At 41.6% G+C, this 13,001-nt stretch overlaps 1 protein-coding gene across 1 annotated transcript; it reads left to right on the plus strand.

Annotated features, from left to right (window-relative positions):
* Positions 1-449: 449 nt before the first annotated feature.
* Positions 450-1,436, plus strand: CCDC54 (coiled-coil domain containing 54). The gene has a single exon (XM_049858008.1). The coding sequence runs from the start codon at positions 450-452 to the stop codon at positions 1,434-1,436; it is 987 nt and encodes a 328-aa protein (XP_049713965.1).
* The last annotated feature ends 11,565 nt before the right edge of the window (positions 1,437-13,001 follow it).

The following is a 13,001-nucleotide window of genomic DNA, read 5'->3' on the forward strand; positions in this document are numbered from 1 at the left end:
TTTAAAACTTCTTTAGTTTTAATTTCTAATAAGGAATATTGATGGATATAAATCACATAAGTAAAAGATATTTGTGGTCCTAAGTATTTTTTATGAGTGTATAGGTGTCCTAAGACCAAAAAGTTTGACAACTGCTGTCCTAAGATTAAATGTAGTCTAAGCCAGCAGCCATTGTGACATCAGCTCCAGGTCAATGATCACATATGAAGGATTCCATGCAGTTGACCACAGAACTCTCTAGTTGGGCTTTCCTGTAAGAAAATAACCACCAAAGACTGCCTACTGTTGCCTTCAATGGTCTCCATATTGAAATCTACCAGTTGGCATTCTAGTTACCAGCAAGGACAACCAGCAAATTGTAAGGAAAAGGCTATTTCATTCTGACATTGCTTCTTTCTGTGATCCTGATCAGGTTTTCTGACACCTTGCTTCTTGTTTCATTATGAAAGATGTACAAACTTCAACCCAAGAGAATAAAATCGGCTGCTGGCCAGATGTGGACTTCAAATGTCTCTAAAATCAGAAAAACTCTTAAAAATGTTTACCATAAATGCAAGATCCAGCACCCATATTCAACTAGATATCCAAGTATGGCTTCCTACGATTGTGCTCAAGATGACATTAGCATTGATGAAGAAATGAATGTTAGAGCAATGCTCCAAGATATTAAAACTTCCCAAATTGAACTCCTCAGCCAAATGACTGACACTGTCACTTCACTAACAAAAATCCAGAAAAAGAATGACCTTTATCAGAAGCAAATGGAGGCACTGGAAACCAGAGTGAATGTTAACAAAGACAAACAATGCACAATAATTAACAATATCTTCTCTATGAAAGAAGACATGGATGACTTAAAGAAGAAGATGATGACACTGGGAAACCACAGTTCTTGCTCCAGCATACATCGTTTAGAGGTCCTAGGGGGAGAAAAGGATGAAGAAATCATAGAATTGCTTCAGAAACTCATACAATCAGAAACTCTGAAGAAAACCTCAGTCTCTTCAGAATCTAGAATCTCTTCAACAACACCAGAGGAAGTCCCCAATTACCCAGGCCCCACTAGTCATCTTAAAGGAAAAGCAATTTCTCCCCAAAATAAAACTCTGAAGAAAAGTAACCATCCAAACACATCAAGAAGCTGTCAAAAAGCAAAGTCAAATATTTATATTTACCCAGACTTCAGTACATGGATCAAGCTAACTTTTGTCCATGGAGGAAAGTGGAGATTTTTCCTTAGTGCCACCAAACTGGAGGAGTTCATCCAGTGGCTTCTTTCCAGGCCAACTGTCCTTCCTGAGGAACCACAGCTCATTACCCAGAAATACTGCCCATTTACTGGGCCTATTGCAAGCTTGACCACAGTCTGTCTCTCTGTTTTCAACTATGTTTACTGCCTCTTTGGTTCCTCAAAAGAGGAAGTAACTCGACTGTAGAGTTTCATGGCTGTGCTTGACACAAAATAAAAACAACCTGGTCGCTGCAAGTAGTCATTCATCTTTGTGGTGGCTGTGAACTCCTTGGTGGATCGCTTATCGTAAGCTCACTTTCAGTAAGTTTCTATAAACGTACTGTAAGTTAAGGCCTATCATTCCATTGGACTATCATGACCCACTTCCTGTCAATGTTTCTGTTTTCTCATGGGCAATTCATGAGGACTTACCCAATGCATGTTTTCATAATTAGAAGCAGGAAATGAATGGGACAAAGAGAAACGTTTTCTATATATTCCTGTCCTAGTGGCCTTGGCAGATAAAATTTGTGCTATCAGAGACAAAATTTTGATGCTAAGAAAATTTTAAATGTTATAGAGTGAAAAGGGAACCTTGGTGGTGCAGTGGTTAAGTGCTACGGCTGCTAACCAAAGGGTCCGCAGTTTGAATCCACCAGGCGCTCCTTGGAAACTCTATGGGGCAGTTCTACTCTGCTCTATAGGGTCGCTATGAGTCGGAATAGACTTGATGGCACTGGGTTTGGTTTTTTGGTTTTAGAGTGAAAAAGATAACCATTGTCAAGGCTGCTAAAGTTGTTGTTGCTGTTAGGTGCCCCCAAGTCAGTTAGCGCTATAAAAATGAAGGTCATTAAAAAGACAAGTTATGGTAAAGAATATACTAATTCTCAAAATGAAATTGTTCTTTCAACTTCAGCTTCAGGTCTATAAAACAACTAGATAACAGGCGAAAGGTCAGATGTACTACTGGATAATTTTTACCTTTTCGTGAAATGAGACAAATACTATGTCCTGTAAGTCTGATTCAGAGAAAATGGAAATTCAAAGAAGGGGTTTCTGAACGGAATTAAATCTCAACACTCTAATACCACAGACTCTTATACAAGCTATTTTTTGTATAAGCCATATGCTTCATATCCAGGGTAGGCTTCTTACTAGGGAGCTGCCATCTTAATGTAATTATTTCTAAATGTTGTACATGATAACTACTGTTTCCTTCACCACTTAATAAAATCCTCCAGAAATCTTTTGGGACCATAATATCCTGTTAAAATACAAATATTACTGATAAATATACTGCTTTTAATGATTCTAAGTTAATAACTTGAAAGGGGGCTTTGGCAGTTAGCTAAGAACAACTCAGTTTCGATGAGGAAAAAGGAGCTAAGATGGAAAAAGGAAACTAAAGAAAAGAAGAAGGATGGCAGTAGTAAAGACAATTTTGTCTGCTGTGCATCTGGAAGTAATCATACAGCAAATTTTTTTTCACTTACAAATACATTTTATCTTTTTTTATAAATTTATGGGAGTCCTTAGGTGGCGTAAATGGTTAACATGCTTGGCTGCTAACCAAAATATGGGAGGTTTGAGTCTACCCAGAGGCACCTAAGAAGAAAGGCTTGGTGACCAACTTCCCCAAAAATCGGTCATTTAAAGCCCTAGGGAGCACATTCCCACTCTGGCACACACGGGGGCATCGCGGGTCGGAATCAGCTGGGTGGCAGCCGGTTTATAAATTTTCAGATAAGATGTGTGCCCAAGAAACCTTTAAATATAGCAACATGAAATAGGTGCAGTGGGATGGCACTATCTATATACCTGCTTAAGAACAAGGTTATATATCAAATAAGCTTGCTTAAAATGAGATGACTGCGCTTACAAAGGAAGCTTCTGGTGAAGTCTGGTGAGGTCTTTAGTGCTGTCCGTCCGTCCGCCGTCGGAGGCGTCCCTAAAGAGCAGCCGGAGTTCCAGGCGGAGCAGCCCTCACCTCAGGTGACTATCCTACAGGGTTGGCCATGCCGTAGGCAAATGACCTCACAGGTGGCTTCAGGGGAGAAAGAGGTGACCCAGCTGGTGTGCTCCTGGCTGATCCGAACCTCTGTAAATCAGCACACACTTTCACTAAGGCGGAAGGGATGAGGATCCCCCCACTCACGTACCCCTTTGTTGTTGTTGTTAGCTGCGCTCAAGCCGGCCCCCAACTCATAGCGAAGCCACGAACAACGGAACCACTGTCTGTGCCGTCCCTACTGCTGGTTGCAGATGGGACCGTGGGGACCCAAAGGGTTTCCATCGGCTGGTTTTCAGAAGAGGATCACCAGGCCTTTCTTCCTAGTCCGTTTTAGTGTGGACTGTCTGTTGAAACCACTGACAGATGCACGTGTCCCTGAGACAGCACTTAATGTTTCTAGAGAAACACAAAGTTTAGGAAAAAGCCATGGGACTAGAATCAGAAGACCTAATTTCTTAAGCATCCTAAATCCTACTCTTACCAACTCTATTATTTAATCTTGATGAGGCTTGTTTTGCCACCTGTAAAAAGGGAATCATTACACTTAGTAAACGTTTTTTTCCATGTTCACTAAGTGCAAGGAATTGTGGAGGATAAAAGGAAAAACAAAATACAACCCCTGTGCTACAGACACTTTGGGTGGGAAAGAGCAACATCAACAGAGCTCCAGGTATGGGAGAAGGAGGAGAGCCAATGAGCCCTGCAGTAGGGGTTAGAAAGAGTGTCAGGGCTGTGTACCAGGCCGGGGTTAGGGAGAGTGTCAGGGCTGTGTACCAGGCAGGGGTTAGGGAGAGTGTCAGGGCTGTGTACCAGGCAGAAGGAAAAGCATAACCAAGATCACAAAAGTGGGGCTGGTAGGGAATGTGGGACATAAAAGCCACCAAGCATTACATACACATAAAGTACTGACAGGCTATTACTTCAACCCTTTTATGGATCTCATTTTTCTCTTCAGGGATTCCCACAATGCTCATTTTAACAGGCTTTTACCTACAGGAGAATGTTAGAGGGGGACTCCACATTACTCAGGTCTCAAACTACCCCTCCAGACGACTGTTTGTCTTGTTAGTTCACCTACAGTTTCTGTGAGAAAAGGGAGGGCTTTTCTTTTCAGTCAATTATTTATGATTGTCACCTGGACAAGGTCTCATGTACTTGATAAAATTGTAACTCAGCTTGTTAACTACATATGAGCCAACAAACTTTCCCCATCTGTGCTTACAAAGTTACCTGCCTGTCTTAGGCTGGGTTCTCTAGAAAAGCAAAACCAGTAATGCGTATAAATATATATAGAGAAATTTATATTAAGGAAACAGCTCACGTGATTGTAGCCATTGGAACCTCCCAAGTCCTTGGATCGAGATAGCGTCCTTTCCCAGTTCACTGAGCCTGGCAGAAGCTGGTGAAGCCAACATGAGCAAGCTGAGGAGCACGGATTCCACTCACAGGTTGTGACGGTCGAGGGATCCCCAAGGTCTGCAGGCAAGGCCACAAGGCTTCTTCTGAGTCACTTAGCTACAGGGACTGGCAACCCAAGATATGCAGGTCGGGGAGCAGGACTCCTGCTCGCAGGCCGTGAAGATCCGCGAGTCCCAAGACGGACAGGTAAGCTGCTAGCTCAAGTCCCAAGAACCAGAGGTTGAACAAGAGACAGCTGCTGGATCCAGGACAGGCCAGCAACCTTTGCAAGGTGACCAGGAAGGAAGCAGGCGGGGGAAGGTGGAGAGATGAAGGCTGGGGGGGCGGTGAGCCGCCACAGGCCCCACCCCCACAGGTACCATTCAGCAGATTGTATCATGGGGGTGATCGCGTATCAAATTTCAGCAGGAAAGTGATCACAACGTTATACAGCTGCCAAAACACTGAGAATCATGGCCCAGCCAAGCTGACACACAATCTTAACCATCACACCGCCTCTCCACACAGCTCACCTCCTTCCCGCCTGACTCAGAAGAACTGGTGTTTCTCTAGTCGATCTTTTCTTCCTCGCATTGCTTGCAGGGCCTTCATCGGTTATTTCCTTTCTTTCCTCTGTTGTTAATTCCTCTGTAGTTTGATTCCGGGCCAATGCATCTCAAGTGCAGTCACCATTCATTAGTCAGTGGAGGTTTGCATGTTGCTATGATGCTAAACAGGTTTCAATGAAGCTTCCAGACTAAGATAGACTAGGAAGAAAGGCCTAGCAATCTCTTTAAAAATTAGCCAATGAAAACCTGAGGATCATTTAACAATCTGATCTTCAACTGGTCATGGGGATGGTGCAGGACTACGCAGTGTTTTGTTCCATTTTGCCTGGGATCTCTGGGAGCTGGGGCTGACTCGAAGGCTTTGGTGTCAGACTGACCTGACTGAAGAACCGGCTCTGTCACTTGCTAGCTGTGTGACCCTGGATTTATGCCAAAGCTTACATTCCAAAAGTCTTAGTTTCCTTCGTCCTAAAATAATAACAATCACATGTTGCTTTCAGGAATAATGAAGATTGTTATGTGAGCCCTCAGCAATCTTCCTGTGTGTAGACTAAATGCTATTTCTCATTCTTACATTTTCATTCCCATCTTCCCATTGTAACTTTACACGCAAACCGCCACTCAGACACACGAAATGTCTGGCAGATCGTTTTTTCAAACCTTGTATCTTTTTTCTTGCAGTTCCTACTGCTTGGATAAAAATACCGTTCTTTTATCTGGATAGTAGAAAATAACTTGTCATTTGAGTTTCAACCAAAATATTTTTCTCAGAAACGCCTTTCCCTGGTCCTTACCCTCTACCCCGATCTCTGAGGAAGAACTGGGCACTCCCTTAACCCTTCCAGGGCCACACTGTAATCTTGTGTTCTCACGTCTGTCTCCTCTACAAAACCATGAGCTCTTAATGACAGAGATGGACTCCCACCTGTTCATCTTGAGAAGCAAAGCCAGTTTTACTGGTAGGTCCTCAGGAAATGCTTTTTTACCAAAAAACAAAACAAAAACGACAAGAAAGCATCATTATGCTCTATGAAAAAAATATAATCAGATGACTACCTATAATGTGCATAAGTTAAACCTGAAAATCCGTTTACAAGCACGGTAATATGCATTTTCCAAAATGTCTCAAACCACTGTCATTGCCGTTAAATTAAACACGTTTATTGGGGAGATAACACTCGTGTAGTGAAAAGAGCAAGGACTGTCCAGGCAGAACAGACCTTAGACTATTTACTGAACAGCTCTGTGTCTGAGGCACTGCATAGGGTTTGAGTGTCCAATGACGAATTGGACTCATAACTATGTAATTTTAGCAACTACCTCAATCCTTGTATTCTTCAGTTTTCACAACTCTAAATTGAGAACAATTTATGTCATAAGGCTCTTATTCTGATTAAATAAGATCGTGTGTGTAATCTTTCCAGAAGAGTGTCTGACCTAGTAGACTCTTAAATAGTGGCTGTTTCCCTCCCTCTCTAGACTAGATGCTAATGGGGGGGATGAAGATGAGCAGGAAATGGGTCCTGCCTCAAGGAGCACATGTTCAGAAAGCTGTCTCCTTTTGTTAGCCATAAAGGGTCCTAGACAAATCATGGACAAAGCGACAGGCTAAATACAAAAGCTCCAAATCAAGTCTTGACTTCTTCATCCAAGGGTAGTGAGATAAGAATAAGACAGGGTGTGAAGCTCTGCTCCTGGTCTGGGCATTCAACCAATATTCCATCATCTGCAGCAGCCATTCGCCAACCTTTAATTGCATGCTATATAAATAAGCAACAAAGAGGGGGAAGGGAGGAAGCTGAGTTTAAGAAAAATAATTTAGTTCCGGTTTGGAATACTTGCTTGTATAGACACGGATTCTGTTCATTCAAAAACAACAGTCACCAAACATTTCTTGAAATCTGATTCTCTGCCAGGAACTAGCTGAGCTAGGCGTGAAGAAACAAAGATGAAAAGGCATCGGTCCTGTCCTGAAGAAACATACTTTCCAGTGGTGTTCTTTCCAGTTGCCAGTTATTTGGGCCTGTTGCTTCGATTTGGATTGGAAAACCAAGCACTTTTTTACAATTTAATTTGGTTTGTTTGTTTTTGTGGGATACAACTTAAGTTCCATTTAGAAAAAGACATTCCTAAAAATGATGTTGTAAAGTTAATTCGTCAAGTCACAACTACTTTTATATTGTTTTACACTCTTCCAAAATGTAGGCAGTCCTCAACATAGCGACAGGTTATGTCCTAAAACTTCACTTATAAATTCATTTTTTTACAACTCAGAACACACATTATAAAGAGACAGCATTAAAGCTGGATTTTTTTTTTTTTTTGCCAACTTGGAAAAACTGATTCTGTACCTGAAATATTGGTATTAATTAATGCCAATATAGAGCCAAACATTTGTATACTCCTATGCCCAAGTGTAGTTAGGAAAATAACCACAAGAGAGTCGCCTTGGGAGATGGATCAGGGCTCCCACTCTTCTTGCTCTCTCTTTGTGAAAATTTCATAGATCAAAGGCACTAATAAAGGGCACTTTGGGGAACAGGGGAACAAGGATAGACCCTAAGTAGGGATCTAAGGCTGAAACTCTGGGGATCAGAAGTTGGGGTGGGGAGTTTTTGAGTGAAAAAAGAAACAAGACTTCCATGTGGCTGGTAAAAATCGAGACCAGGGAATAAGGGCTGAAGCAGGGCCATGGTCATCTTTTACAGCCATGAATAATTAAAACCTAGGAGAGGATTTATGCCCATAAAGCACTTAGAATACTCAGTACATAGCTATCGTTGTCGTGTGCTGTTGAGAAGACCCTAGATGACAGAGTAGAATTGCCCTGTAGGGTTTCCTAGGCTGTAATCTTTATGGAGCAGATCTCCAGGTCTTTTCTCCTGTGGAACCACTGATGGGTTCGAGCCACTGACCTTTCAGTTAGCAGCCAAGCACTTAACCACTGTGCCACCAGGGCTACTTAAAACCCATTGCCTCGAGTCAATTCCAACTCACAGTGACCCTACTAGACAGAGTAGAACTGCCGCATAGGGTTTCCAAGGCTGTAATCTTTATGGAAGCAGAATGGTGATGGAGATATTTGGTGTGGTGGAGTAGAGGAAAAAATTGTAGGCTTTGCTTCCCTCATTTGCCTTTTGGAATACATACCTGTGCTTTGGAAAAACATGGAACTCCAAGCCTTTGATGAAATGTTAGTGGCAGATGAATTTGGGAGCAGGGAAAAGGCTGGACCAACGGAACAAGTGGAAGAGTGTTCTTCTATTCAGGCTTTTGTAACAAAGATAGGACAGGACTGATTATCCCCTCATGCTTCTCTTTCCCCACCCTATTCTTTTCACCTAAGGCCTGACATGCAAGGGTGTAGAGTGTTGCATCCCATCTGGAGGCAGAGTGGGGGCAGGTAGGAAAAGTAGAAGAAAGAAAGCCAATAGGAGTGAGAAGCATCTGAGCTTCCGGTGCAGTTCTTCATACAATAAGGACATTCCTACCAGGTTGAGGCAAGGTACCACACCAAGTGCTCTGAAAATATTTGAAAAGGTTACCTCCTCAGGCAATTTAATCAGATGTGATGGTTACCCTTTCTCTACCCTGAGTTAAATTTTAGCTCTAAGGAATCTGCCCAAACTTCCAAGAATAGCTCTCAATGGGACTCTTCTAATCTTTTCATTTTGTCATGGATTCCACCTATTTTTAGGTACTTCCTCTCACCCCCAATCACATTTAGGATAGGGAAAGAAAATGCATGAAAATGTGCCCAGGTAATGGTCTGATTCTTTCCACCAGTCCTTTCAGAAAGGGCGTTCTCTCAGCCAACATCCTGATGGAAGGTATGACACATCTTCCAGATATCAGAAAATCAAACCTGGGTGCTGCACTCATTTATAGCGACCCTCTGTCAACTTATATTTGCCAAATATAAAGATAATAATTGCTTGACGCACAGGCTATAATTGGATTACAGCCACCAGTGACACAGTTATTTGTTGTTATAGCAATATTAACAAAATTACGCCGACAGCAGCCTAATTAGAGAAGCGCCATAGGTGACCCGGCTGGCATTTTCAATATGTTATCTCAGAGGTATGATCAGAAGACAAATTACTGCTGACTTAATGAAGTTTCTGATCAGAAGACAATGAGTTATTGAAGGATACAGGGAGGAACTGATCCTGGGGGTGAAATTTACTGATGGATTTTGAAGACTATTAGAGGACAACAGAAAGCGATAGAATTTACTAGATTCAACCTTGTTGTGAGTAGTAATAATAGAAGTTTCTTTTCTTCATTAAAATCCCTATGGAACATAGTTCTACTCTGACACACATGGGGTTTTGGTTCCTTCTCAGCAGTAGGATCCCAGAGTCGTAAAAAGTTAGCTATGAAAGGAAGCCTAAAGATTACTTAGTTCAGCGATATTTGAGAATTTTCAAGTAGGTGTACCTACAAGAGTCTTTTTAAAATTTCCTGGTAGACTTTTTCAAATTAATCTCTTCCCAATATTATATCTCTGCAGCAGAGCCTGTTAAATGTTTCCACCACTGGGGACTCCAGACAGTCACTACTTCCTCCATTTTCGGTCAGTTTCCCTATGCCACTCTCCTCACATACCTGCCTTTTCCACTCCAGCCCTCATTTTATGCCACTGAACTGATTATAATATAGATTACAGTTTTATTGTAGAATGTATTTTGTGTAATAAAGACAACTGAATCTTCCTTAGTCTCAACTTCAAAACCGGATGAATGGAGCAAGTTGTAATTTAGCTAGGGAAATAATTTTAGTTGTACTTGTTTTCCTTGCTTATTATTTTTCCTAGTCTCTCAGTTGAGAAAAGAGCTCTCCACTCTGAGAAAATAAACGAAAAAGCGTCTTAATTTAATTTTCTTTCTTTTTATTTGCTCTAATATTTTGGTTGCTCTGTGGTTTCAAACAAATTAATTTCTTTTTCTTAATGTCTAAGGTAGGAGGTATTTTGGTAGTTTTTCCAGTTCACTGAAAATGGCTTTTAGAATAAGCATGTTTTGTGTAAACACTGATCATAACTCTGTCAACAGCAACAATGAAAAGAAAGCCATGAATAACATGGACAAAATAATTATACTAAAATTTCAGATTTTTGGAAATTACTGAATCTGAGACAAGACAGCTGTAATATCTCCCCCTTTACATTCTGCTTTAAAAAATTAGGTTTGAACTTCCACAATTGCAAATTCAATTTCAATATATTTATAACTTTGGGAATACTACATGACTAAGCAGATTGAAAAAACTAGAAAGATTCAATTTAGTATGACATCTAAATGGGCCAAAGAACTAGGCAACCTCAGATTCATTTCTCTTTCACTTCATTAAAATAAGTTCAGTCCACGGACAAATGGAATTTTTAATCAATTGTGGTATTTTTTCTCACCCAAGTCTTCTGGCTTCCCATTAACAGAACATGCAGAATAAACTTTCTTGTCCTTAAGTACAAGAAAGACATGCATGGGTGTCATGGGGCTGGGCTACCCTGGACCCCTCTTCCCAGTGCCTTCTTTTCTAGTCTCTACAGTGAGCAAGGATCTCAGCTCAGCAAAGCCCTGAAACCTAACTCCGTTCCAAAGTCCTCAATTCTGTGTGCTTGTTTTTAAACAGACCCCTTTCCAGAATACACACTGGAGAGGAAAATGAAGAGGGTAGTCCTTCTCCCAGTCTGTGAAAATTCACCTTTTAACCTGCCAAATTAGCCCCAGCTGCAATACAATAAATCCTAAATTGTATGAGGTAGCACCAGGTTCCTACTACTATTATTTTGCTTTTATCTCACTATGGTCTTAGATGGTTCACTTATTCAGTAATTAATTTGACAACTAATTATTTAGAACCTACCATATTCCAGGCACTGTGCAAAGTGCACAGTAATATGCTGATGACAGAACAGATCTGATACTATCCTGAGGCTTCTAGGGGATGGCTTAGAAGCCCATGAAGCTTTTGTCCCCTTGCTGATTACTCTTCTCACTTTTGCAGGTTCTACTCTAGTGTTTGCAATCTCTTCAGAGTCATTGCTCTGTGGCCACTCTTGCTCCTCTGGCAGATCCTGGCCATGGCTTGCCACCGCTGTTATCGCATGGTTCAGTGACTTCACTCTCTTTGTGAACTACCGTATCTCTCTGGGGTGCCCCCTTGGCTGCCTATTGGTGTGTGACAGATACTATTGATTGGGTCACCCCAAATGCCATTCCCTACCCTCTTTTACCATGATGTCTCCAAATATTCAGAATACAATCAGTATATATTCAAATGTATACTTTCTCAGCCACCTTTCAGCCCTTAGACCTAGATGTAAATGGAGACCTGTTGGAGACAATTTGGGGAAAGCCTGCTTCCTTAATAAAAGAGAGATACATGCATCTAACTGGGGGAAAAAAAAAAATTTTTTTTTTTAGGCCTTCTTAAATTTCTCCTTCCTGCCTTGAAGGCAGAAGTGATAGCTGGAACTTCAGCACTCATATTAGGAACATGAGGGAGATCCTGGCCCTGACACTGTCGAGCCACTGAACCAACACCAGCAATGTCTACCTCAGGTTTTATTGTTGTATGAAAAATAAACCCCCATTGTTTAAACCAATGTAATTGGATTTTTTGTTACTTGCAGTCAGTTCTTACTGACATATTGCCATTGCGACTATCACAGCTGAAAAACCACCTCTGCATCTTAGGGGATTTGATAGTTAAGGATGTGTGTCAGCCTGATTGGGCCATGATTCTCAGTGGTTTGGCAGTTATGATGTAGTCTGGTAGCTGTGTAATGATGTAATCACCTCCATAATGAGATCTGATATAATGTAATCACTTCCATGATGTGATCTGCTATGAGCAGCCAATCAGTTGAAAGGGGTTTCCTTGGGGGTGTGACCTGCATCCAATATAGGTGAACTTTCTAGCAAAGCTCTTTGGCTGTTGCTCGCTCTGGATCCTGCAGCTGGCTCCTGTTCATCTGACTTCCAGTTCTTGGGACTTGAGCTAGCAGCTTACATGCCAATCATGGGATTTGCCAGCCTCCACAGATTCTGAGCAAGAGGCCTGCTGTCCAACTTGCCGATCTTGGGTTCACCAGTACCTGAAGCTACATGAGTCAGGAGAAGCCTCCAGCCTGACCCACAGACTTGGGACTTTCCAGACTCTACAACCCACTCCAATCTGGCTTTTGTTCCTACTACCTAAATTCTAGAATTTAGTCACTAATGATCTGCATGTTGCCAAGTCAATGAACATGTTCATATCTACTTTATCTGACCTTTCATCTTCCTTTGTACACTTGTTTCTACTTTTCGTTTCTAATAAGATTTTTTCCTTGCCTTCTATCCTTCCATGTTTTCTCCTGACTTTTTATCAAGTCCCTTTGCTGAGTTGTCCTCCTCACCCAATGTTTTCATATTGATCCTTCTTGATGTAAACCTCTCTCTCTCTATATATATATATATTTCACCAGAGAACCCAGCTTCTCTAGAGAACCCAGCCTAAAACAGGGGATTAGTAAATCTTTCCGTTCCTGTGTTGCTGAGAACAGGGGTGAAAAACTAACCCAAAGTGTTATTCAACTCTGGTGAGGTCTACCAACACATCAGGATTTTCATGGTCGTGTGTGCCCTTTTGCTTTTATTTTCTGTTCACCTAGGAATACTTATCCAACTCACTTTGTGGGACTGCGTGGAAGAAGTGATACCAGCAGTGTGTGTATACATGGACACTCTTGTCTCCCAGTCTCCATGCTGGTGAAGTGACAGATATGCCAACCCATTTAAAA

The sequence above is a fragment of the Elephas maximus genome, chromosome 18 (assembly GCF_024166365.1).
Source record: "Elephas maximus indicus isolate mEleMax1 chromosome 18, mEleMax1 primary haplotype, whole genome shotgun sequence".
In the NCBI taxonomy this organism is placed as follows: Eukaryota; Metazoa; Chordata; class Mammalia; order Proboscidea; family Elephantidae; genus Elephas; species Elephas maximus.